At 37.1% G+C, this 24,524-nt stretch overlaps 1 protein-coding gene across 6 annotated transcripts; it reads right to left on the minus strand.

Moving 5' to 3' along the window:
* Nucleotides 1-44: 44 nt before the first annotated feature.
* On the minus strand, nt 45-22,784 carry cherp (calcium homeostasis endoplasmic reticulum protein). 6 transcript variants are annotated; one of them, XM_066647568.1, is made up of 19 exons: nt 22,608-22,784; nt 16,288-16,461; nt 15,587-15,622; nt 14,720-14,883; nt 14,316-14,453; nt 14,069-14,220; nt 13,726-13,837; nt 13,231-13,320; nt 12,590-12,803; nt 11,786-11,946; nt 10,865-11,306; nt 9,347-9,585; nt 8,338-8,471; nt 8,160-8,246; nt 7,304-7,447; nt 5,940-6,056; nt 4,202-4,296; nt 3,830-4,015; nt 45-271 (listed from the first exon to the last, which is right to left on the minus strand). In XM_066647568.1, exons 1-19 carry the CDS (start codon nt 22,630-22,632, stop codon nt 234-236), a joined length of 2,748 nt encoding a protein of 915 aa, XP_066503665.1. In that variant the 5' UTR covers nt 22,633-22,784; the 3' UTR covers nt 45-233. The 6 variants fall into 6 exon arrangements, with proteins under 6 accessions (XP_066503665.1, XP_066503664.1, XP_066503663.1 ...); XM_066647567.1 differs by having other exon boundaries at nt 11,786-11,949; XM_066647566.1 differs by having other exon boundaries at nt 14,693-14,883.
* Between the last annotated feature and the right edge of the window lie 1,740 nt (nt 22,785-24,524).

A 24,524-nucleotide genomic window follows, 5' to 3' on the forward strand; every position in this document is an offset into this window, starting at 1 on the left:
TCATATTCACCTGGATAAACATTTGTTTGTAGACAAACAGTATATTTACATGTTTAAAATGTCTTTATTTCCTAGTGGGTCTCATTAAATTTAGACTAAAGTCATTTGACTGCAAGAACTTTGATACCAAAATTGGAACTACACCACGACATTTTGATTTATTAAAATCAAAATAACAAAAGTGAAAGACATCTATGTGGGGATTTAATAAAAATAAAAAAAATCAAACACTTTCATTCTGTAGTTGAGGCATCCTGGGGATCCCGACTGACTGAAAAAAAAGAAGACACAAAAGTTAGAAGAATATTTCATGTAAAAACATTAATCTAGAGCAGCACTTCACAAACCTAGTCGCCTACTGTCCTGTATACTGTTTTTGCTTTCAAACACCCACTTTTACTGAATAACCGATCAGGGGTTCCTTTCCCTAAAGCTTAGTTGCTAACTATGTAAGCAGCTTACATAGTTTGAACGATGCAGTTACGATACTAGTTTTTCACAACGCCGTCGTTGGAATTGTCGAGGTAACTATGATGGTAACTTGCATAGTCAGAACCATCGTTAAACAACACTGGTGTTTCTCAAAACTGTAGTTCCACCGAATGTTCGCAAACACTATCATTAAGTTATATGGTTGGAACTTCAGCTTCACACCTGTGGTTAGAAGCTTAGTTCCTGGTGACTACGTCATCGATGACGGAAGACACAGTGGAATTAGGGTACTGTATAATGCATGCATACATACAAGATTTGATACAAAGAGGGCCCTTTTAAATAAATAAATAACAATATAGCCTATAAATAATTTAAGTACTATTATTAATGTTTAGATTTTATTGAATTCAATAACAATTAGAAAAATTGTATATTAAAAAAAACCCTGGTCTTAATTTAATACACAGTCATCATTTAAACACATCGTGATTTTTTTAATTTTATACCTTATGTTTTTGAATTATGAATGACCATTATGATATACGTTGTATTAGCTTAGAGAAGTGTTCAAATTCAGATTGATGGAGAATGTGCTATAGGTTATTATATAGAGCAACATTTAGAAAAGAATTCTATACAGCACAAAAAAAATAAAAATAAAAAAAGTGTCCTTCTACTACTATGATTTCAAGCTTGTTTCAATAAAGGAACCGTTTATGGTGCCACACAGAAGCGTTTTCTACAAGGTGCTATATAGAACCATCTATAGCATATTCACCATCAAACTGAAGAATACTTTCATGATGCAAAAGAACCTTTAATCATGCAAAGGTTCTTCAGGTGTTTTTTTAAAGTACAACTAGCACTTTAACTGTACCATTTGTGTGGGTGTGTAAAAAGATGTTATCAACTTGGTATATACTACAACTATATATCAGAAGAGGCAACATTGTAGAGGAGGATAGCCAAGGTATGCTGAACTTTTAAGACTATGGATTATCCAGATCAAGTAATGGAGATTCAGCCTCTGACTTTCAATTCTTATGATCAAAGAGGAATTCTACATTATATAAGCTTGAGCTGTGAGGAAAATGAAACCACGCCCACACGTGTGAAGGCCAGAAGGTCAAGCAAACCCTTTTCCAGGTTGACCCTGGGATCAAAGTCTTATAATTGTTTAATCATGTTATTCTCAGGTGAATGTATACCAACATGAATTGATGTGAATTTTGAGTCATGAAGGCCAATTCCTTTCTCAATTTAAAAGAAAGTTAATCTCTAATAACTAGAATAGTTTGTGTAACAACATCAGTATACTCAATGTATTAACACACATATATATATATATATATATATATATATATATATATATATATATATATATATACACACACACACACACACACAAGGTATTAACTGACGAACGTTTTATCCACTTAAGCAGAGTTGAACATTTTCTCTCTGGGGAACTTGAGACAGTCACGTGTACTTCCCCACACCCAATAACCCATCAGAGAACGGCTAAAAAAAAAACCCAGAAAAACAGTTGTACAAGCTAGAAGTTTGAGTCGCTTAAAGAAAAGAAAGGTAGAGAGTTGAGCTGCTGAATGGAGTCAACCTATATCGGATCAACAGAGTGAGCGCTGACTCTGCACATTCTGAAAAAAGACTTTGAGAACGGACCAATCTTAGGACTGGACAGGGGATGCTCTTGTCAGCTTATTTGAGTAATTGAGTCAGATATTTAAGCCTTTAGAAATAACTCCGCCAGCGCCAACCTCAATTTGCTATCGTTGTTGTTTTCTTGTATCGCCCAGTCAAAGCATTTTTACACACAGCTGGTCAAAGCAGGTGAAACTTATTTTTGCCTAGAATAAGAGATCATCTCTGAGATTTGTTAATATCTAGTATATTAACATTATGTACGGACTTCAAGACGTCACCTCTGAATTTGAAAAACAGAGAGCTTCTTTTGACGCTCCCTCGTTTCAGGGAATTCAAAAACAGGACAGCTAGCACCAGAGGGGAATCCCCAACTGACGTCACAACGCTCCAAGGGTGCCTGAAGCGCCTTGCCCCCCTGTGCAGCTCCCACCGGGAGAACACGACGAGCCAGGGCTTGGACCCTCTGCTGCCACCGCAATGGAACCACTGTGCCCATCGGTTGTTTGAACTGCGCCAAGAGTAAGCTCCAAAAATATCATTTTCAGAGCTGATGTCTAATTAAGTCTCTTGGTAAATTTACATATTAATCATAATTTATATTTCATTTAGCGCAAACCATATTAGTCATAAAAGCTAGATAGCCTAGCCACTTATTAGACTCATAAGAAGGGTTTCATCTGCATTGATCCCCGTTTAAGATTACAATAATTGTGCTGTGTATTAAATGATCATTATTCCTTTCCAATAAAGTGTTCTTTGATTTGAAATAATACTGTGTTGAGAGTCTGTCCATATAATCTGAAGATCCTGAAAACTCACATTCTAGTGTAATATCCAAATTTCTGATAAATTATTAATATTGATATCAAATTAATAATAGTAATAATTTATAATAACCACAATTAAGCAGAAATAATTCAAATACTGTTACAACATAGAATACTTTACAGTACTTTAGTGAATCCAAGTTATCACTGAGAACTTCAGTTGCTGTTATATAAATGACACTGCACGTTCTCATGTCTCGAACACACTTCTGTGCAATACAGAAAGGAAGGGTTTTCCCATGTATCCCACTGCACCACTGAGAAACACTGAGTCCTCGCCGTTATATTTATAAAATTTTGTAATATACTTCATCTATATTTATTAATAAAATATACACTGAAACACTTGGTTACAAAATATTCTTTGTCTATTATCACTGTTATTTCTTTTATTTTAAAATATGCTTTTATTTTTTATTCAAGTAACATTATTCTTTTTGCTGCTAATTATATATGATTACAATGAGTAATTTCGATCACAACGATCTCTCATTTTCGCATAATTTTACACAACGCGTGAGTTTCCCCGCTGTGAAAGCCAGACCAAACATCTGGAACCATTGTAGTTTAGACTAGGGTGGTTTAAACCAACATGTTTCAAACTACTTTGGTACTAAGGAAATACGACAGTTTTGGGAAACGGTTGGACTTCAGATGGTGGTTAGGTTAACGATTCATCGTGCCACATTAGTTCAATGCTAGGCTCCGTCATTGTACAGGAAACGCACCCCAGGTTGGTTGGTAATAGGGAAACAAAAGTGCAGGGCAGTGGACCTCCAGGACCAGGATTGGGAAATACTGAGCTATAGTATTCATCACCTTTTGAAATATTTTTATATTATTTGTTAAAAAAAAAAGGCATTAGTCTTTTAGACAAAGCATTAATTGAGTAAAAGCACTACCTTTCTCTCTTGCTTTCATCCGTGCAACAAAATTGTAGCTTTTGTTCCTTCGATAGTTCACGTAAGGGTCATCCAGTGGCACTCCCACACCCTTATACTGGTCCCATTTGTCTCGCACATCACCCCCTTTGATAGGATCCTGAATGCCTTGCTCTTTTGCCCCAAGTCCTCCAGAGCCACTCCATCCTGCACACGATTAAGTACAGGTCACTCAAAAATACAGCTAATATGTCTTCTGTGAACTTACCTTGCAATTGGACCTGGCAATATCATTAGTTATTTCTTATATAATGCTGTCTTAATACATACACATTTTCTGTCCTGTCCAGATTAATAAATAAATACTGCACCCAGGCTGCTGAAAACACTTACCCATCTTCATCAGCATCTGATGGCCCTTATTTTCTTCTCCCAGTCTGAGGTCAGGAGGCAGAGCTAAGGGCCCTGAGCCTAGTCCAGAGGTGGATCTACAGTGAGACAGAGAAATTTTAGCCTATAAAATAACTCAAGCAAAGCTGTATGTCAATTGCCTGTTTCACACATGAACTCCCTAATTTCTAGAGAAACTCCAGAGTGGTCGTTCACACATGCAGTGAACTGAGGAAGATTAAACACGTTTAGGCGTGGTGCAGTGCCTGGTGCATAACATTCCATAACATTCATAAACTCCATAACATTTCCTGCACCGTTCTCATATGTGCTGACTTAGACTTTACCCAGAGTCTTTACTAGAGCACAAGGAAGATAAACTACAGGTAAGGTCTGGGACAAGTGTCAGGTGGTCAGGTTCACACACGCCTCCTCCAGGTAAACTCAAACAGTAGGGCTGGGCGATATGACCAAAGAACTCATATCTCGATATGCCTAAAAGTAATGGCGATATAAGATACCAAACAATATTATGAAAACCATAAAAAAAGATATAATGTCAAAGTATTAGTATTTATTTTTAAAACCAAAAAGAAAATGCTGCATTATCTAACTGTAATTATCAATTGTATGTCTGAGAAATAGTGTCCCGATCATGATTGTTTTGCCCCTGAACGCAATTATATGGTCTTTTTGTATCTTTGTGTGACCTTTTGTTATCCCTCTCATAGTCCCATCCCCCATTCCCACCAATCATTCCCCCACTTACATCATACCCCTCCTTTCACACCTCTTCTTACCCTTCCTTCCTCTATCTTATCTCTTTCTTTCTTTGATCATCTTCATCATCCCCTTTACCCCTCCTCAAACTCCTCTTCTTCCTCCAATTCCCTTCCCCCACTACTCCAATGTATATAAGGCCCTTCTAAAATATTTGGTGTCAGACTGGATCGGGACCAGACTGGAGTGGCAACAGTAAATTATATTTAATCTTATATGAAATTATCTAATGATTTTTATGTATAAAATATTTCTTTGATTCTAAAAGTCTAAATGTGCTGAAGGAGAAATTAAATAGTTTCTTCGCAGAAATAAGACCAACAAACCCCTGAAGGCAGGACTGTGACTCCATTGGCTGCAGCACTAAATGATGGACAGTTAAGTATGACTGCTGATTGGCTAAATAAAATTGATGACCAATGAAAAGTGCGTTCTCTGTTTGGGAGCCATAGAGTCTGCCCCCCCCCCCCCCCTCCAGCTGAGGGAGAACAGCATGTCTCAAACAAATCATGGTCTTAACAGCGCTCTTTTTTTGGAATTAAAGCTTTCATTTTTGTCCACTGTTGATTTACTTGTGGTTATCAGAGAGGTAGACCTGAGTGTGCGCAATAATTGTGTGTGGGGGGGGTGTCTGTGTGTGTGTGTGTGTGCATATGCATGTGTAGGTGGGTGTGCGTGTAAGAGGAAAAACAGCTGAATGGGACATTTGTGCACTCAGACGGAAATGTACTCAGATGGAAACACGCATATCCTCAACATAATGAATATAGTCAAGTCACATTCTCATGCCTGCATTTGAAAGCTTGCGCTTACGTCACAATATGGCAAATGTCTTATCAAATTAAATAAACATACTGGTATTATAGTGAACGATATTATATCGCCCACCCCTATTGAATATTTCTGGAATACCATTCATGTGTGAAAGGGACATATGTAGTTGGATGGCATGGACACTTGCGGTGGAGTGGGACTGCGGGACTTTGCAGTATGTCGTCTTCGGTCAGGAGAGCGTGATCTAGAGTGTGACCTGGAGCGTGAGCGGCTTCTTGACCTTGATCTGGAGCGGCTCCTGCTCCTGAGAGCAAAAAAGGAAATGGACCGAAAAAAAAAAAGGCACAAAAGTTTAGTCAAGGGTATAACCTAGGACAATGATGCAGAATCTGTGATAGCATGTACAAAGTCATGTATCCAATTTATTTTAGTTAATACTGTAAAAAAAATGAATTAATGATTTAATTACACCAACACTTACGCCATGTACACAGTATTCCATTGTTCTCTTCACACTACACAAATTGTTTACTTGAAATCAGGAATCATATAGGTGTTTTTGATATGCAAACTGTCTTAAAGATGTTATGGTACAACAAACAACCGTGTTCAAAATGTATGTTGAAATTGTTATATATATTGTAATATATATTCTGACGGTTTTTCTGTCCACTCATGTCTGTAACAAAATGAACCTATTTTAAATAGCAAAATTTAGAGTTTATTAAGAACACACATTTTTATATACATCATCGCTGTCCATGCATCTCCCAATAGCAAGAAGAGAAAACTGTTGTTATACTTCAATGTAAAAAGGTTTTATTCCAAGGATATTTATTTGTCCATTCACCATGAAATTTTCACACATACATTAATTTTTGTTTTTTGCCTTCTGTTCACTCAAGTCTTGTACTGCAATAATACTCAAGTATTAAAGCTGGGATATTTTTTTGTAATGTTGTTGGGAACTTATCAGTCTCTCTGAGCCATGCACTGTTCATATTTGGTGATGTAAATGTGGTTCAAGTGTTGAAACGGACTGGTTGGATTAACTATGTTTGCTGAAACCTTTTTTTTTCGTCTGTGGTAAGATGTAGCTTTTTTAGGTTCAGTTATGTTTATCTTCACTAGAGTCAAAACATGTTCAAACCACAGACAGTATTTCTTTGGTACAAGCTGCTCAGGTGGCCTCAATGCTTAGATTCTCCTCCATGTTGCTTCTATATGGAAAACTGGATGGGGCAGAATTACATGACTACATACGCAGTACGGATTTAAGGGGATATTTAAAGAATTAACAAAGAAAGGATGAAAAGAATTAAAAAGAAAAATCAATGTAACTGATATAGGAAAGATTACGTTGATTATTAGTTCTGACTGTTGATTTTGATTCCTTTTTGTTTAATTGCACAGCCCTAATACATATATATTCTCTTCTGAAATAAAGATTATTATTAAGGAGTATTAGAACAATGTATAAAAGCAATGTACATTCCCGGTATTATTAATTAGGGAATAGTATTATAGCAGACAGGAATACTGCAGCAGTACCTGGAGCGTGACCTTGAGTAAGAGCGGGAACGAGATCGTGACCTGGAAGACTTGGAGCGGGAAGATTTGGAGGATCTGGAGCTGGAGCGGGATGATGACCTGCCACGGCTACGGGAGTGGCTACGAGAGCGACTTCCACGTGTGCTGTATGAGACAGATATGTATAAAATATTACATTTTAAGTCCTAGTTAGTACTGTTAAGAAGAATAAATTCTTATACTGAAAAATACCTAGAAAGGTAATTTTATTTAAATAATGTATTTAAAAAAACCCATATAGAACACAATGATACATGCAACAGTTGCATTACTAAGTATAACATTCAACTGCATTGACTTCTAAATAAACGACATTTAATTAGATTGTAATCGTAGAGCTTCTCACACCTTCTTCCTACCTGCAACCACAACATTCCTGCAATCATCCATCTTTGGCCATTTAAATTCTAACCCAAGCCTATAGGGTTGCTGTGGCTGTTTATAATCTGATCAGCAACCAGCTACACCTAACAACCAAGGTTACTCATTAAGCCCAGCCCAAGTGTACCAAACTTAGCCAAGCTAGCACTTTACAGGGGTCATCACGCAGGCACCTTTGGATAGCTCAACAGTGAAGTCTGCCATCCCAGACCCCACCGCCCATCCAAGCCAATTTTACAGCCCTACCATCCTTCTATAAACAAATTCACACTGGCCTCACTTGGTGACTAACACTGTACCAATCCCCACTGGCACCATCAGTGCTACCAGTTCCATGTGAACTTTACGTAATACATCACCGGCAACCACAATAACACAACACAGCACCCCACTCACCTGTCCTCTCTTTCACGTACCTACATTTACAGTATATTACCTGTTGCGTTTCTCTTGATCCTTTCTTCTCCTTGCCCTCATTTTGGCTCTGAAAAACTCGTATAGGCCATTCTGCTCCCAGCCCTCACTGAACATAAGAAACAGTATTTTCAAGCTCAGAGTCTTGTATTAAAGAATACCTCATAATTTGTTTGACAACATGTGTCTGAGAAGATTACCTGTTTCTGGGTCTGTCGTGTGAAGGAGGACTGTAGAAAGCCTCCACTGCAGCCAGCAGACGATCACTAGGTGGCATGGGTGGCGGCAACCTTATGTCTTTGGGGTCTAGAGGCTTGTAGTCATGATCTTCCAGCTAAATGATACAAATGGATGAAAATCAGATTAAATTTTGCAGTGGGTTTCCATACATCAAGTTTTTAAAATACATGAATTGAAGAGGTCCCAAATTTGAAAACTCCCCCAAATACAGCAAAATAATATTTAAAGTTGAAATGTGAAGAGAGAAAAAGAGTGACGGAAAAGGGTTTCTCAATTAAACAATGACACTGCAGCTGGCTCATAACTACTACACACAAGACACTGAGTCTGTCCCAAAACCTAGTGAGGTGACGCTAGCCGCTGAGGTAAGAAAACACAGGTTGCATGTGGGGGGTTGGAACAAGCCCTGATGCAATCAATCTCTAACTAGGGCGTCTCAATCGCCTCATGAGGACAGATGACTTTTAGAATGATGCCTACTTAAACAGGTGTCTATGTAGACAGTACTTAGACAGCTCAGTAAGCCTCAGAATTTGCGACCACAGGCTTTTAAGGGAATCCGCCAGATTCTCCTTCCTCTGCTGTCCTATCCATGCTTTAGGGCCACTTTATACTGCCGGATTTAGGTTTTGTCCCAGGTTGCAAGCTCCCAGAGCACCCCTTCACTGTGGCTCACTTAAACCCACATAAACTCTTTGGCCTTGTACTAATTTTTTTTTAGTATCTATGAGTTTAATAATTTGAATACACAACGACATCCTCCCAAAAATGGGTGTGGTGAGACCTAGAATTAGACTAAAGATCTTAAAAAAAAAAAAAAAAAGTTCATTTAACAGAAATTAAAGATATGATTTGCTTATACCTCAAGGTGAATAAGGTGTTTTACTCCCTTAGTAACACATTATAAAATGCACCAAGATGACATGATATTTATTTGATTTGGAATCTAGAAGAGGAATGAAAACATACTTTCACCAGTGGTGCCATGAGGCCTGCTGGCAGGTCGAAATACGGGACGTTGGGAACCAGACTAGGATCGTCCTGGTTCACATGAGTAGGGGTCTGGCGTCTCATATGGGGGGACTGACCATTAAAACCGTGGGGTGGGGGTCCAAATTCAGGATGCTGGTTACTACTCCATGGAGGATGCTCAGCCAATCCTGGTGGAGGGATCCTCTGATTTGGGTGGTGGTGGGGAGGTCCCATTTCTAAAATGAGTTTGCAACAATTATTAGTCTAAAGTTACTTCAGAACTAGTCAGCTAAAATGACATATCAGTATTTGCTAAATGTAGAACTCCACAATGTTTTCCCAGAACAGACATGACAGTACACTAACATATTTACTAATTACAATTGTCTGGTTAGCAATATTGAACTAATATGATCTAATATTGAGTAGGCTTCAATCTATACTCAGGTAACTAAAAGTTTATAACCTCATGCCTATTGAATGTACAAAAGCATAGACTTTAGTACTGCCATATTAAACCAATGTTATTAATTCAGTATTATAACAGTGTGTATGAAGTGGCTTATTTGTAATTGGTCTGACAGGCACCTAGTTAGTTCATACTATATTGTACTAAAATTTCATAGTAAAACTGTTAAATGTAGTTGCAGCAGTTTCTGGCATTTACCAACCTTTCATTTCAGTTTAAATGGGGCAGAATTCATTGTGCTACAGTTATAATCTGGCACCTGCAGATCTTTCCTATCTCCATATAATGGTGCAGAAATTACTAATGGTTCCCTGTCAGCTGCAGAACTTTTCATTCCATCTTAATAAGAGCAGCAATTATAATGTGGCCCAGGTAAAATGATCCCTTTCTCCTTAAATGCTGCACATGAGAATGTAAGATTTTCATACACAGAGTCAATGCACTTTGTAAAAGCTTTGTTAAACTAGACCAAAATTAATAATGTCAAACAAGTTGGAAACTTGTAGTGAAATGTATAACTCTTTCTGTATATCCCATGCCAATCAATTAGAGTTTACATAGGGCTCACCCCATTCTCCTCCTACCTGTAACAACAATATTGTTGTAATCTTTGGCCATTTAAATCCTAACCCAATTAAATGGGGTTGCTATGAACTGAACGTGTTTTATATAGACAATTAAAATATTCCTGGAAACTTCAATTACCATGTTTTCAATCTTCTGTGAGCTAATGAGTTTACGTTATCTGAAGTTTTGCTGCAAAATCATTTCATACATATTCATTTTAAATCCATCATTGTCTCACAATTATAAAAACTAGTAATGAGAGAAAATCACAACACAGTCATTATTAAATAAGGGCACTGTCATACCAGTTTAAAACACTCACCTACTACCAATATCTAACCACCAATTATAACTCTGTATTGTAAACCTGTACAATTTGTTGAAAACGTCTAATTGAGATTTTCTGAAAAACTATGCTATAATTTCAGCTCTTGCAAAATGCTAATGCAATATTAAAATTATTTTTCTTTCATCCTCACCACCAGGAAACTCTCCTTGTGGGTAATCAAAGCGATGGGGTGGGTATGGTTGGCGTTCAAAATGATGTCTGGGTGGGAATTCATCCTGCATGAAGCGTGGTGGAAAGCGGTTAAAGTTGTGTGGCGGAGGAGGCTGGTTAAAAGGGGGTGGCTGCTGGTGGGGAGGAAAGGGACCCCGGAAGTGTGGTGGCCGCTGCATGCGGAAAGGGGGCTCTCTCTGGCTCCAGGGCGGCTGGTCTGACTGGTTGCTCCAGGGCGGTTGGTCAAATTGCCCACTCCAGGAAGGCGGGGGCTCATTCTGGCCAGCCCATGGTCCACCCGGACCACCAGGGCCACCTTCTCTAGGCCCACTCCAATTGGGGTCTCTCTGTTCACTCCACATCCCCTCATGGCTGTTCCAAGGTGGACATGGAGGTGGAGCTTGAGAAGGGTCAAATGGTGGCTGTGGGAGAAGCAGTGAGGTTAGCAATGTTTTTGGAAATAGACAGTAAAGGTGCTAACTAAAAATCAAAATGTCATAATTTATCAGAAATTAAATTAATGATTCAGAATTTTACATGATGCCACCCAGACACAATAGGTCAAAACACAAAGACAAATCCAGCATGATATATATATACACATATATATACACACACGTTTTTCAAAATATCCAACGTATATATGAGAATTTAAAAAAAATGTAGAAATCAGCATTAAATCTCCCTAGATTAGCAGAACAAATGTTGGGCTCAAAATTTTAAAACAAAACAATGCATACACTTTAGCCAATAGCCGATCGTCCCAAACATAATACACTATCAGAGCACAAAAATAACATTAAGAAAAATCTGCCAATATTGATTTGATTCTGATGTCATTTTTCATGGATACTTTCTTGACAATGGTTTTGCAGAATCTACTTTTTGATATCGTACTCACTGGTTGTTGTGGGTTCCAAGCAGGCATGCCATGCTGAGAGTCAAACCAGTTGGTTTTGGTGGAAGGAATGTCTGGAGGTGCAGATGCATTAGAGTCCTGGGGCCTTGCTGGTGTACCATCATAGTCACCTGGAGGTGGGCCTGCCATTGGAGGCTTCACTTCTGCTGATAACATTATGAGAAATGGTGAGTGGCATTCTGAGTAAAGGATTTACTAAGGCTGAATCTCAATACCTAGACTGTAGCATCAAAAATAAAAAGTCATCAGTAAGTCCGTTTTCTGAAGACTCAATAGCCTACAGCTCTCTAGAATGAAGCGTTCTATCAAGGCAGTATGCTGACATTACTGCAAAGGTTTTGCTTTCAGCAGACCTTCAATTTTCTTTATAGAAATCGAGCACTGGACTAATCATTGTATTAAAACATATGACACACATTGATATAGACTTCAGTTTCCACCAAGTGAAATGCACATGGAACTGTTGGTTCCCAAGGTATTATCTCTGAAAGACAGCTCAATTGTTATCTCAGTTGTTTATAAATGTCATTTACATCAGATAATCCTTTAGTTGTAAAAAAATTACCCACAACTTTGGAATGCAAATGAAATGTTATTTTAAAAAATAAACAAATTTGTTAGTCCAAATTAATAACACCCTCTGATCAATCAAGGACCTGTGTCCGGTGTTGTGATGAATTTATGTACCATAATGAACTGAATAAAGTGTTACAAATATACCCTTAAAAGCATTTAGCAGACTGTTGATAGTAGGTGAAGAAAGAATACATAGCAATATCTCCTTACCAGACTGAGAGGTCATTGGTGTCTGGGTTATTTTAACATCAGCCTCTGGAGCCAACCCTCCGACAGCAGCTGCTGCAGCTGCTACAGCAACACTCTGCTGCTGCTTCAGGTTACTCACAAACTCTTCATGCTGTGTCTTTAGTGCCTGGATCTGTTGCTGGAAGGCTAGCTGAACTGGCTGGACCACTCCAGCATATTCTGTAATCAGAGATGCCTAGAAAATAAACAAATTTAACTTAATTCAGGCCTTCCATCATTGGTATAAAATATAATACATACATACATAATACAATAAATCAATAAATAAACAAACAAATAAATAGTCATGTTAGCTGTGCCGTGTTTATAAAATTGACACTTTGTACATAATTAGTTTGTAATCAACACTGTAGCTTCCCCCATTGGCCACATTCATTGCAAGAAAGGTAGTAAGATGTAGTTAATTCACTAATACATTTATTTATTTTAGATATGTTGAGGCTGCCATCTATTTAAGTTTGTCATGTGTGTTGCTTAAGTTTTGTTACTGACATGAATTTTGAAACGTTGTACATACTAGCTGCATTGTGACTGCCTTGATGTCAGACCAGTCCAGATACACATAAGTTATGATCTAATAATGGTTACTGCAGGTAATTTACCTGATACTGTCCCAGGCCAAGTGCAGGACTCTGAAGCTGCTGAATGCTTACATCATCAAAGTAGCCATTTTTCTCCCAGAGCTGAAGCAACTGGAATAGGCAGAAAAAGTTCTTAAGAAGAAAACTGAAGAAGGAAACCCCACCCCCCATATCAACCTGGTAATGAATAAGTGATTATATTTTTGTTATTTAATAAGTTATAAATGTCTCATAGGATATTTCCAGTCCAATCTTCCAATTACTATGTATTTCGTGTTTAAGCAGAATAAAATATTTCCACAATGTATGACAAATAAAAATTGTGTGTGTGTGTGTGTGTGTATATATATATATATATAAATAAAAAGCACAGTCTAAGAAGTGCAGGTGAAATGATGAAACAGGAAAATGTAATGGGATGCACTGGTGCTGTTATTAAGGTAAAGCTACATGCTTTTATTTTTCTGGTGTGCTAAGAATAAACTTGTAAAAAAAAAAAAAAAAAAAAAACCATACCCGAGTAATCTTCTGCTGCTTGTCTTCCTCCACAGCTAGAAAGCTGGTGCAGTAGATGGGCACCACCACCTTTTGCAAGGCAGCCAGCAAATCCCTTTGGTTCTTCCTCTGGCTACAAGAACCAGAACAAGAGTTCATCACTATAATATACCACTCACTATATTATAAAACATAAAACATGTCAGTTATTTATATCAAGCAAGAATGCCAGCTGGTGATATTACAATACATATGTTAGTGTGTGTGTGTGTTTTTGAGATTATTTTTTTATTTAAACTTTTCCAAAACTAGCAGCTTGCAACTCTTTTCCATTTACATATCTTTAGTTTTTTTTGTAGCTTACCAGTGGTGCAGGACATCATTCATGAGATAGATAAGGTGTAGACGGAGCTCAAAGTGTGCTGTCTCTGCAGTGATGCGGTTGCGCAAGTGTGAGGTCATCAGCTCGCAGTGCTGTGGCGATTTAGCATTATTGAACATCCAGTTTTTTCCAGCCTGGAAAAGGAAATAAAAAGCAAATAATTAAAATTAAAAGCTCCAAATTATTTGACATAAATGACATTCTACAAAAGGCCTTCTACGCCACCCACTGAAATTGCATCCTTGGTGCAAGTGTCGATGATTGGTTGAAGGAGGCTGTCAAACTCAGCCATGTCCAGCTGGGTCTCCACCAGCAGTTTCTGAGTATGCTGTTCCATAGCCAGTGCAATTGCTGCAGTCACCTGCTCCTGAAGAAAGAGTTTTAAAAACCTTCTTAGAAAAACAGATAACGGAACCTGTTGCAGGAAATCTTTGCAAAGACATTTTTTTCTTTTTCTAAACCTAATAAAAATTTCTCTTAAATAAGATTAACAAATTATGTATGATGGCAAAACAGTAAATGCATTATCTCATCTTGTATCTGTTCATCATACACATATACTTGGTAAAAAAAAAAAAAATAAATCTCTGTGGTTCAAATGACTACCTGCAATAAAGGTGGGGACGGTCTTACTTGTCTGAGACTGTTCAGGTGCTGCTCTTGGTGCTGGAGATTCCACTGGCTCTGCTGAATGAGTTCTTCCACTGAGGGTGTACTAGGAGGTATTGGTGGAGGGGCCAGCATGGTCATCGGAGGAGGAACATCAGTTGCCTCTTTACCTGGTGGCTTGCAGAGCACTGCAATTCAAGACAGGATTATTAATACATGTTGGGGCACTTTGAAATTATCATAACACAAAGAAACCTTAAGATAAAATTTTAATAAAACTTTTGAAACATTCTGATGAAAGAACAGAGGGAAAAATCTCCAAAATCGTAAACTAGGAAGAACAACTGTAAGAAGGAAAATTATTCTGGGCATTCTCAAAGCAAAGCCATTCTATTGGCATATTAAAAGCACAGGCATGCATTCGTAGTCACACATGCTGGTTTGTTTGCCCTGTTTTTCATAATGTGGAAATAATGCCCATGAAAAACTAGAACAAACTTTTTAGGGCAAAACTACTGTGGAAAGCATGGTGCTACATAGAACTCAGACAAATTAACGGAATAAAAATAAAATAGAACAAGAACGTAACAAGGGAAAAATAAGATGATATATCTCCTTTCTGAGCAAACACGATATGTCAAACTTTTAGTCAGTTTTGTATTTAGATGGGAATGAATTTTCTGATGGGCTGATTCTGTCAAAAGCAATGGAAGGTCTTTTCCTATAACCTTGGGCAAAACATAAAATGAAATATCTGACAAAGTTTGATACAAAAGTGAAGAGAAAGGTCCAATAAGCACTGATGATGCAAAAATACTCAATGACACCAGGCAAATTGTGAAATTTGTGCAGTAAATAAAAACTGCTTTTAATCATCAGTCTAGTAAATACCTTCCATTTTATATTCATCATCATGAGTGGTAGGATCTATGAGAAAAGAAGGAGGTCTTAGACACAGCACAGATACATATTTCTGTACCCAAGACACAATTATTTGGGGAACCTTACTGACTTTTTCAGAATCGTATTTTCAGAGTCACGTCTTTTTTTATTGCCACAGCTACATTTATGAAAGCTTATACCCACAAGATAAAGTAGGGGAAGTTATATACTCTTTCTTTCTATGCTGTATGAAATATTGAATCATTGATTATCTCAACATTATGTATCTAAACATGATGACCCACTTCCTCTAGTTTTTGACAAAATAGTTTAAAACAACTGTTACTTCATCTTAAAACCATTATGGCCAATTAAATGATATTTTCAGTGCAGTAAACCAAAACACAAAACATGAATATTTGAATATTGAATTAATATTTGTATTTAAAAGCCAAATATACAGATAAAAATATATTTCCTTTTCACTTATAATTTAAACATTTAAAAATTTGTAACATACTTTCAGCACAGCAGGTCAAAATTAGACAATGACTTTTTTCCCCCCTCCTCTACATTATGGGAATGGACTTCCATAAGTAAAAACTACACAACAGCAAGCATTATAAGCAGCAACACAAACAGTTTAGTCCAACTTCTACTGTACACAATTGCAGCAAGGGTATGTCCACAAAATTATTTAGTATACATACGCTGTTGTTGCTCAATAGCAAGCTTGTACTTGTAATATCCAAAGAATTCCCCTCCAAAGAGAAAGGAGAATTTGGGATTATCCTTCTGTTTCTCCATGGTCATCTTTTCAAACTCGGGTCCATTGCGGGCAACAAATTGTGCCAATTTGTCGATGACATTGCGAAGCTCTTGGTCTGAAAGGAGAAAAGGAAAGCAAAAATACATACTTTATTTCCAAATAAGATGGGATGCTGTCCAAAATTTAAATTAAATCAAAATGCAAAGATGTGCAAAAATGAGAAACTAGGCAAGCCTAGGTTTGTCGGACTGCCATTTAGCCATATAGCCAGTCACACAGGTGTTTCTGGCATTTCAAAAACAGGAAAGACCAAATTACATACCCTTGTCATTGGAAGGTCTGGAGAAGCTTCGGTGTTTCATATCAATGTATTTGTTTACAAGTGGTTTTTATTATGTAATTGTGTTTTACAGAAAATATAGAGGGCTGAACTAATTAGTGCAGAAATTTAAAAAGGAGCATAAAGATTTGATATAGATATATCAGATATAATACATGTGTAATCATTGTTGATTTCTGAGCAGTCCTGCTGAGCTTGTGAATTAACCAATTACAAGCCAAGGCTCTGGCCAACACGCTTGGTGTCTCGCCAAACACAGCCCCAGAAACACATACAAATGAAGCAAGTTCCTGTCTTCCTGCTGCAGCCATGCCAACAAAAAAATAAAACTTGTGTGTGTGTTTGTCATTCCTGAGCTTTAAGACTTAGTGAAAATTAAGCCAAATATAGGTTAGCTAATGCTGCTGCTCTTGTAAATACATGGATTAATCATTTTGATTAATTGTTAATGGAAAAACATCCCATCCAAAATTAATAACACATTCTAACCAGAATCACCCCCCTTTACACCTTAAACGGTGCAGCAGCTTGCATTTCGGTGCATGGTATTAGTTACTCCTCAAAACAAATTATTGGTGCCTGATTATTTTTACCTTGAAAGGGCCATTGACTCCACAATTTTTGGTCCTTCAGTTTGTATCTCAGTATTTGCACATCATTGCATTATGTTTTATGCACATTTTGCAGTGTTACAACATTTTTGGAAATTTTGGAATTTCTGTAAAAAAAAATTCAGAAAACTCACTCAGGTGAGCATCTGTGCAAAGAATTTTAACACCACAATGAAATCTAAACATTGTGTCCACCTGCATAATATTCTGTCGTGTGAATTTGCATTAATTACAAAAAGATTCAATTATTATTCAAGTATCGGTTATCATATTGGCTCAAAAAAATTCCCAATCGGTGCTTCCCTTGTAAAAAGGGTTAACAACATATGCAGAGCATCATATCTGTAACCCGTAATTGTAGCTATAGTCTGCAATTGTATAAATACAAAGAGTACAAATATGGGAAGTGAGCCTGGGAAATATACAATTACCCCCTAACCAATTCCTTCTCTGAAATATTTAGCGATGCACAATATATCGGCAGCCTAAATATTATCTCTGCAGAGAACCTTTTCTGGGGTTAAATGCTTTAGTCATATGTTAGGAAAATGCACGAGCTCCTTTCCCATGGCCTTTCCCAGAATATATAAAGCTCATCTTGCTGGTACTGCATCTCTAGGTGGCGGTGTAATCAAATAATAACCTGTGCAACCAGTTGCTGTCTAATTGTAGCGCCCCCTTTCTGTGCAATGTGGTCACATTTGGCACACTACTTCAGAGTAATGACATATGTGTACAAAATTTTGTTTGATTTGGGCAAAGCTTGTTTGAGTTATAGCTCAAAGAGTGCATTGAGCCCCGCCCATGCATATTTGTTGAATAACTGCCGCAACAGCGTGTCAAAAGTTCAACTTTTTTTAAATAATTATTTAACTACAGTCTATACAGATTTCAAAAATAATAGTTGTTTATTGATAAGACAATTTTCCAGGGACGAGTTCGAAAAGTTCCATTTTCACATACCTGACTATTATGGATAAACTATGCATTTTTGACAATAGTTGTAATAGCAAAATTGTAAGACACTATGCAGAGTATGCAATAAAGCAAACTGCTTTTCGATATGTTTAATTTTCGCTGAGACATTCCTTATTTTCCATGTTGAAAATTCGAATTGCACCCCCTAGTGGCTATTGTTATGAAAATTATGGGCTTAGGAAGTGCTGCCATGAACATACCATGCAAGTCTCACGATGATAAGACCTTGTTAAGGTCATTAAACAGCTGCTGAAATTTGATTGGTCGAAGGCGGCCATGTTTTTTCGAAAATGACATCATACCAATCAGCATGTCAATCGGACAATCCTGTGAAGCGTAACAAATTTTTTGTTGTTAAAGCGCCCCCTAGGCTTGCAGTTGAACAACCAAGTACTCATGTCTTCCAACCCTTATAGGGATCAAGCATGTGAAGTATTGTATCATTCAAGAAAAGCGTTTGAAAGTTATGGCTGTATTTGTCTGATTTTTGGAACGCGAACTCCACCCCTGTATTTGGGCGGAGTCTGGAAGCCGAGCAGTGATGAAATTCCAATTTTTTTTTGAATAATTATTAAAGTTCAGGTTCTTAGGATTCTGCTGAATTCGTCTGCTATAGCGCCACCATCAGGCAGATCGGGCTGATTCTTTGCGCCTGAGTAGCGGGAGGGTTTACTACCAGTTGACCAAACGGAAAGTCTGTAGAACCTATAGTTTGGGCTGCCCATCATGTTTCATCGGAGAAAAAGAAGAAGAAGAAGAAGAAGAAGAGGAGGAAACAGACCAAAAACAATAGGGCTCCAGCACTTGCTGTGCTTGGACCCCTAAATATCAGCGATGCTCAGTACTTGCAGACACAGATAGTGGTGTAAAAAAAAAAAAAACACACACACACCTCTCTCCTTCACTCTCAACATAAACCCGGCACTGCTCTAATTAGCGCCCTTCTAAAAACTAGTCATGCGGAATCAGCAGTAAACCTTTGATAAAAATATACATAAACTACAACTAACACACATTTTAAAATAAAAAAAAATAAATAAAAAATTGTTTTGCTTTAATCCAATCTGAATCTGTTTTAATTACAAATAGACTGGTTATTATCGGAATTATAGGTTATTAATATAGGTATCGGCTACTCCAAGGTGCTAATTATTGGTTATCATAGCGGACCCAAAACATTTAAAAATATGTGCATCCCTAAAGATATTCCTTAAAGTACATGCTTAAAAATTTTGATGATGTTGCTGAAGGATAAGCAAAAGGGGCCCAAGCATTCAAGGGGTTGAAAAGCTGAAAGCAGAATTGAGACACAATGCTTAAACACCATTTATAGCAGTGTACAGTGAAGCTAGGCTTAACACTACAGTGTTTTACTAGACATTTAATAGAAATTAGTTTTAAAAGTAGGGCTGGGCAATTAAATGAAAATTAATCAAAATCCACATTCAGAGTTCTAATCGACATATACTTGTCTATATTGATTATACAGAATATTTTTATTCTGTTATGTCCCAACTGTGTGTTCATATACTGTCTCTTTAAAACCATGCTACCAAGCTGTAGTCACGTGATCCTGCCCCTATCATATATATGGAAGCAACCTAAATGCCGAGGCCGACCAAGCGACCCGAGCAGCAGGTACCAAAGAAAAACATCGCTGCTGTGGTTTGGACAGGCTATATTTTGACTATAATTAAGACAACACTGAAAGAAGTCAAATGTAAACACTGTGAAAAAACAGTTTCAGTGACCAAAGCAAAATCACACACCAAAAATAAACAGTGCTCAAAAAACGAACAAGCACTCAGCAATATAAGAAAAATATCCCATATTTAATACATCTCAAATCGAGGGCAGTATTTATGAAACGTGTTGCTGTGTCAAATTTCTGCTGTCTCTAAGAAAATGGCCAAACATTTGAGCATCTAAGTGACCCACAGGGAGGGGGCGCTGTGGGACTGGAGATGTATCAGTCTGAAACTGGGTGGACAAAAACAAGCCCATTAGCCCACCACAGTTATGATTTTAGCGCTGAGCTTTGGTTAAAGGCTAAGCACCAGCTATATGAAAGTGGCAAACAAATAAATACAGTGGAATTTGAGTTCCTAACTTGTGTTTATTGATAGTCAGAAAACATGTTACTAATCTTACTAATTCAAGGAATACGGTTTAAAAGACCGTTGGTTTAGCTAGCTAGATACTGTCATAACAGTCAGTCATAACGGTGTTTTACCGCAGCGTTGTTCGGCTGTTGTCCACCAGTGACGTCACGGTTGCGTTCAAGAATTTCCGTAGTAAGCTCTGGTTTTTCCGTCAATTTAATAAAATTGTCAGTTTTAAAGCAAATTAAGCATGCTATTTTCATTTTATTTCCATTAAGTGGTGCTTAGGCTTTAAGTGAGGAAGAAGGATGAAACCAGACAAAATACTCACAAGTAACTCAACTTTGTGCTCACAGTTATGAAGCTTTATCCTCTAATTATGTGCGTTTTGAGCCTCAGTGCCCTGCTAAACCAAGTGGCTGTTAGCTGGCCAGCAAGATACCGTGATAGGATGGCACCTGTGCAATAAGCCCAGTCGTGAAGCAACGAAGTGGCAGGCCACATAAATTGACAGAGTTGGGTCAGTGGATGCTGAGATGCATAGTGCGCAAATGTCACCAACTTTCTGCAGAATCAATTGCTACCGACCTCCACATTTCATGTGGCCTTCAGATTAGCTCAAGAACAAAATGACTGTGCACCAGTGCTCAAAGCAAAGTCCATAAAGACATGGATAAGTGAGTTTGCAGTAGTTTGCAACTAGCCTGGCTTGCACAAAATCCTGACCTCAACCCAATAGAAAACCTTTGGGATGGATCTGAGTGGAGACTGTGAGCCAGGCCTTCTCGTCCAACATCAGTGTTTGACCTCATAAATGCACTTCTGGAAGAATGGTCAAAAATCAGTAATCAATAAACATAAACACACTCCTAAACTTTGTAAAAAGCCTTCCCAGAACAGTTGAGACTTAAACAGCTGCAGAGGATGGGTATACATCATATTAAACCCTACAGAATAAGAATGGGATATCATCATGTGTGTTTAAGGGCAGACGAGTGAATACGTTTGTTAATATAGGGTTTTGTCAATGAAACAACTATATAAAATGTAAGCATGTGTGAATAAATAACTGGTTCCCAGCAATTACTTTTTCTTTTAAAAGGTATATATTAATGTTTTTTTTCTCAACATTTTAATTATGGTTTACAAATTGTAAAGGTGCTTGCAGTTAGCGATGTTAAAATTTAAAAATTTTGTCAGTTCCTGTCATGATCACAGGTATACTTGTGCAAATTTGTTGCATGAATGTCATTTCAATACAGTGATCAGTTTTTTAGTTTGGTATGAGCAGAACTGCTTGATATTATTCTATTAACTTAAACAATGCACCTTCAGCATGTTATAAAACATAAAATTATAACAGCCTTAATAAAGAAAATAAGTTATTGGGGCATTCTACCCTTGAGCATGCATGTGCAAGGGGTGTTAAGAACATAAGACAGCAATGTTTTCTCCTTTTTTTGGTCAGGCAGTGTACACAATAGTGTAACCACAGCCATTCATACTAAAGTTGAACGTGTTTTACAAACAAATATATCACAATATACTGCAGCCAATCAAAACAGTATGCTGAACTCTAAAGGAAACTCATTAAAATATGTGCAATGTAAAATGATCACAAATGTCACAGGTATTAACTAGGATTATATATTAAATATAAATATTAAAAAAACAGTCCTATTTATAGCGTTACTAATATGACATTTATTCGATAACTTAAAATCAATGACTTGAAGGAAAAGCTTTCCTCAAACATCTGTCGCTTTGCAAATATACTTTACATCTATTTTTGTATCAGTTCATGACGATAACGCTTGATATAATTTTAGTGACTGTTGTTGCTCATTTCTGTCTCTTTTCGTTTTCTGGCGTTCATATTTTATGCGGATGTTTGTAATATTCCCAGGCATCGTGAAGAATGATTAATTTAATCAAAGACAAAGGAGAAACCAACAGAAACTTCGCCTCTTTCAGACATGGGACCGATCTGATGCTACATTAGCACTAGACAATTGCTTCGAGAACTGAAAGTACTAAATTGTAAACAGAATAAATTATTCACATAAGTTTTTAAGCCCATATCCTCTATAATGTTCAGTACTGTGAGGGGGGCTAGTTTTTATAGCGAAGCTTAAGCGCCAGAAAGCGCACTATTTTAAGGTGGAACGGAGAATTTGTATAAGAAGCCAGCGCTATTATCATTAGCTCAATCTTCCAGCTCATCTCTCACCTTCTGGGGGAGTTGGGATTTCCATGCTGTCGAAAACCAAACCTTTTACCGGTGTCTTGAAGTCTGGTATGCGAACAAAATAAATAAAAACTCTTTACAAAACTGGCGAGTAAATGAGACTAGTTTTTATGCAATGTGAAATCATGGCCAGACGCGGGGCTGACTTCAGGCCGCGTTCACCCGCACTTTTCAAAATAAAAGCTCTATTCTGGTTTTGTTGGCTTTTAGCCCCCCAATGGTCATCGATTGTACTCCAGAAATATCATCACACTCTAAAGGTGCTCAAGTCCATCGTAGGGTACCACACCACGGTAAAGTTAGTTTTCTTTTCGATATTCGGTTTTCCGGCGTCAATAACTTTTCAAACTAAGGTTATATCTGACACAGGGTTACATATTCTGAATGGTACGGACACGGAGAACAATGCACACTGTTTTTATGGACGCTCCGGTGCATTTGATATATGCTCATTTTCCTTTCAATAGCTAAAAAAACAGACCGTTTTTGACATCACAACAAAGTGCATTCGTTTCTAGACTCTGTCTACAGAAATGCACACCATCGTATTTCAGTCTAATTTGCTTAAATACGATTAAATACGTACTTTCCTGTCGCCGCTAACAACAGGTGACAATCTTCAATAGCTTCGTTTTCACTGTGTTTATAAACATCAGATTGGCCGTGTTAGATACTTGGAGTGATGGGGAAGAATGCACACCAAATGTGTTTTCATACTGACCTCTCATTAACAGTTAAATTCAGAATTTAGGTCTCTCTCTCTCTCTCTCTCTCTCTCTCTCTCTGTGTCTCTCTCTCACTCACACACACACACACACACACACACACACACACTCTCACTCACTCACTCACTCACTCACTCACTCAGTCTGTCTCACTCTCAGTCTTCTGTCTCTCACTCTGTTTGTCTGTCTGATCTGATTCACCCAGGAGGGGTCAGGTAGTGAGGACTGTGGACACAGTGAAGAATACCAGAGACTGTGAGAAGTAGTGAAGCAGAAAGCTTTATTTAAAGAGAATGTTAAAGTTCTAACTGTGTAATTCTGTTTTTGGAATCTGTTCTTTTAAATGTTAAGCCTTTATTTTTTTTAATATAAAGTGTACATTGTGTTTGATATCATGCACATGATTTATTTTATCAATAAAATGATTGATGGATGGAAAAATCTTTTTTTAATGAATTTTTTTATTTATTTTTTAATAACTTTTCAACCAAGTTACATAAGACTTTAAATACAGCTGTGCATTGTAGACATTAATCACACTAATCACGAACACCCTTTGGTTTGTCTGTAAAATTAAATTCTTATTTTTTATTGAATTTTTTAAAATTGAATTTTCAATAACTTTTCAACCAAGTTATATAAGACTTTAAATTCAACTGTGCATTGTAGACATTAATCACACTAACCATGCACACCCTTTGGTTTGTCTATAAAATTAAATTCTTGATTTTTATTGAACTTTTTAAAATTAAATTTTCAATAACTTTTCAATCAAGTTATATAAGACTTTAAATTCAACTGTGCCTTGTAGACATTAATCAGACTAACCATGCACACCCTTTGGTTTGTCTATAAAATGTAATTCTTATTTTTTATTGAATTTTTTTAAATTGAATTTTCAATAACTTTTCAAAAAATTTATATAACACTTTAAATTCAACTGTGCATTGTAGACATTAATCACACCAACCATGCACACCCTTTGGTTTGTCTATAAAATTAAATTCTTGATTTTTATTGAATTTTTTAATTTTTAATTTTCAATAACTTTTCAACCAAGTTACATAAGACTATAAATTCAACTGTGCATTGTAGACATTAATCACACCAAACATGCACACCCTTTGGTTTGTCTATAAAATTAAATTCTTGATTTTTATTGAATTTTTTAAAA

Source organism: Hoplias malabaricus, chromosome 16, assembly GCF_029633855.1.
Source record: "Hoplias malabaricus isolate fHopMal1 chromosome 16, fHopMal1.hap1, whole genome shotgun sequence".
Classification (NCBI taxonomy): Eukaryota; Metazoa; Chordata; class Actinopteri; order Characiformes; family Erythrinidae; genus Hoplias; species Hoplias malabaricus.

Excerpts from the sequence above, each read along its gene's own strand:
- cherp (XM_066647565.1), bottom strand. The coding sequence starts at position 22,632 with ATGGAAATCCCAACTCCCCCAGAAG. Across the intron at positions 16,462-22,607 it reads AATCCCAACTCCCCCAGAAG|ACCAAGAGCTTCGCAATGTC; the intron begins GTGAGAGATGAG and ends TTCTCCTTTCAG. Across the intron at positions 4,297-5,939 it reads TCCCGCAGTCCCACTCCACC|ATCCACCTCTGGACTAGGCT; the intron begins GCAAGTGTCCAT and ends GTCTCACTGTAG.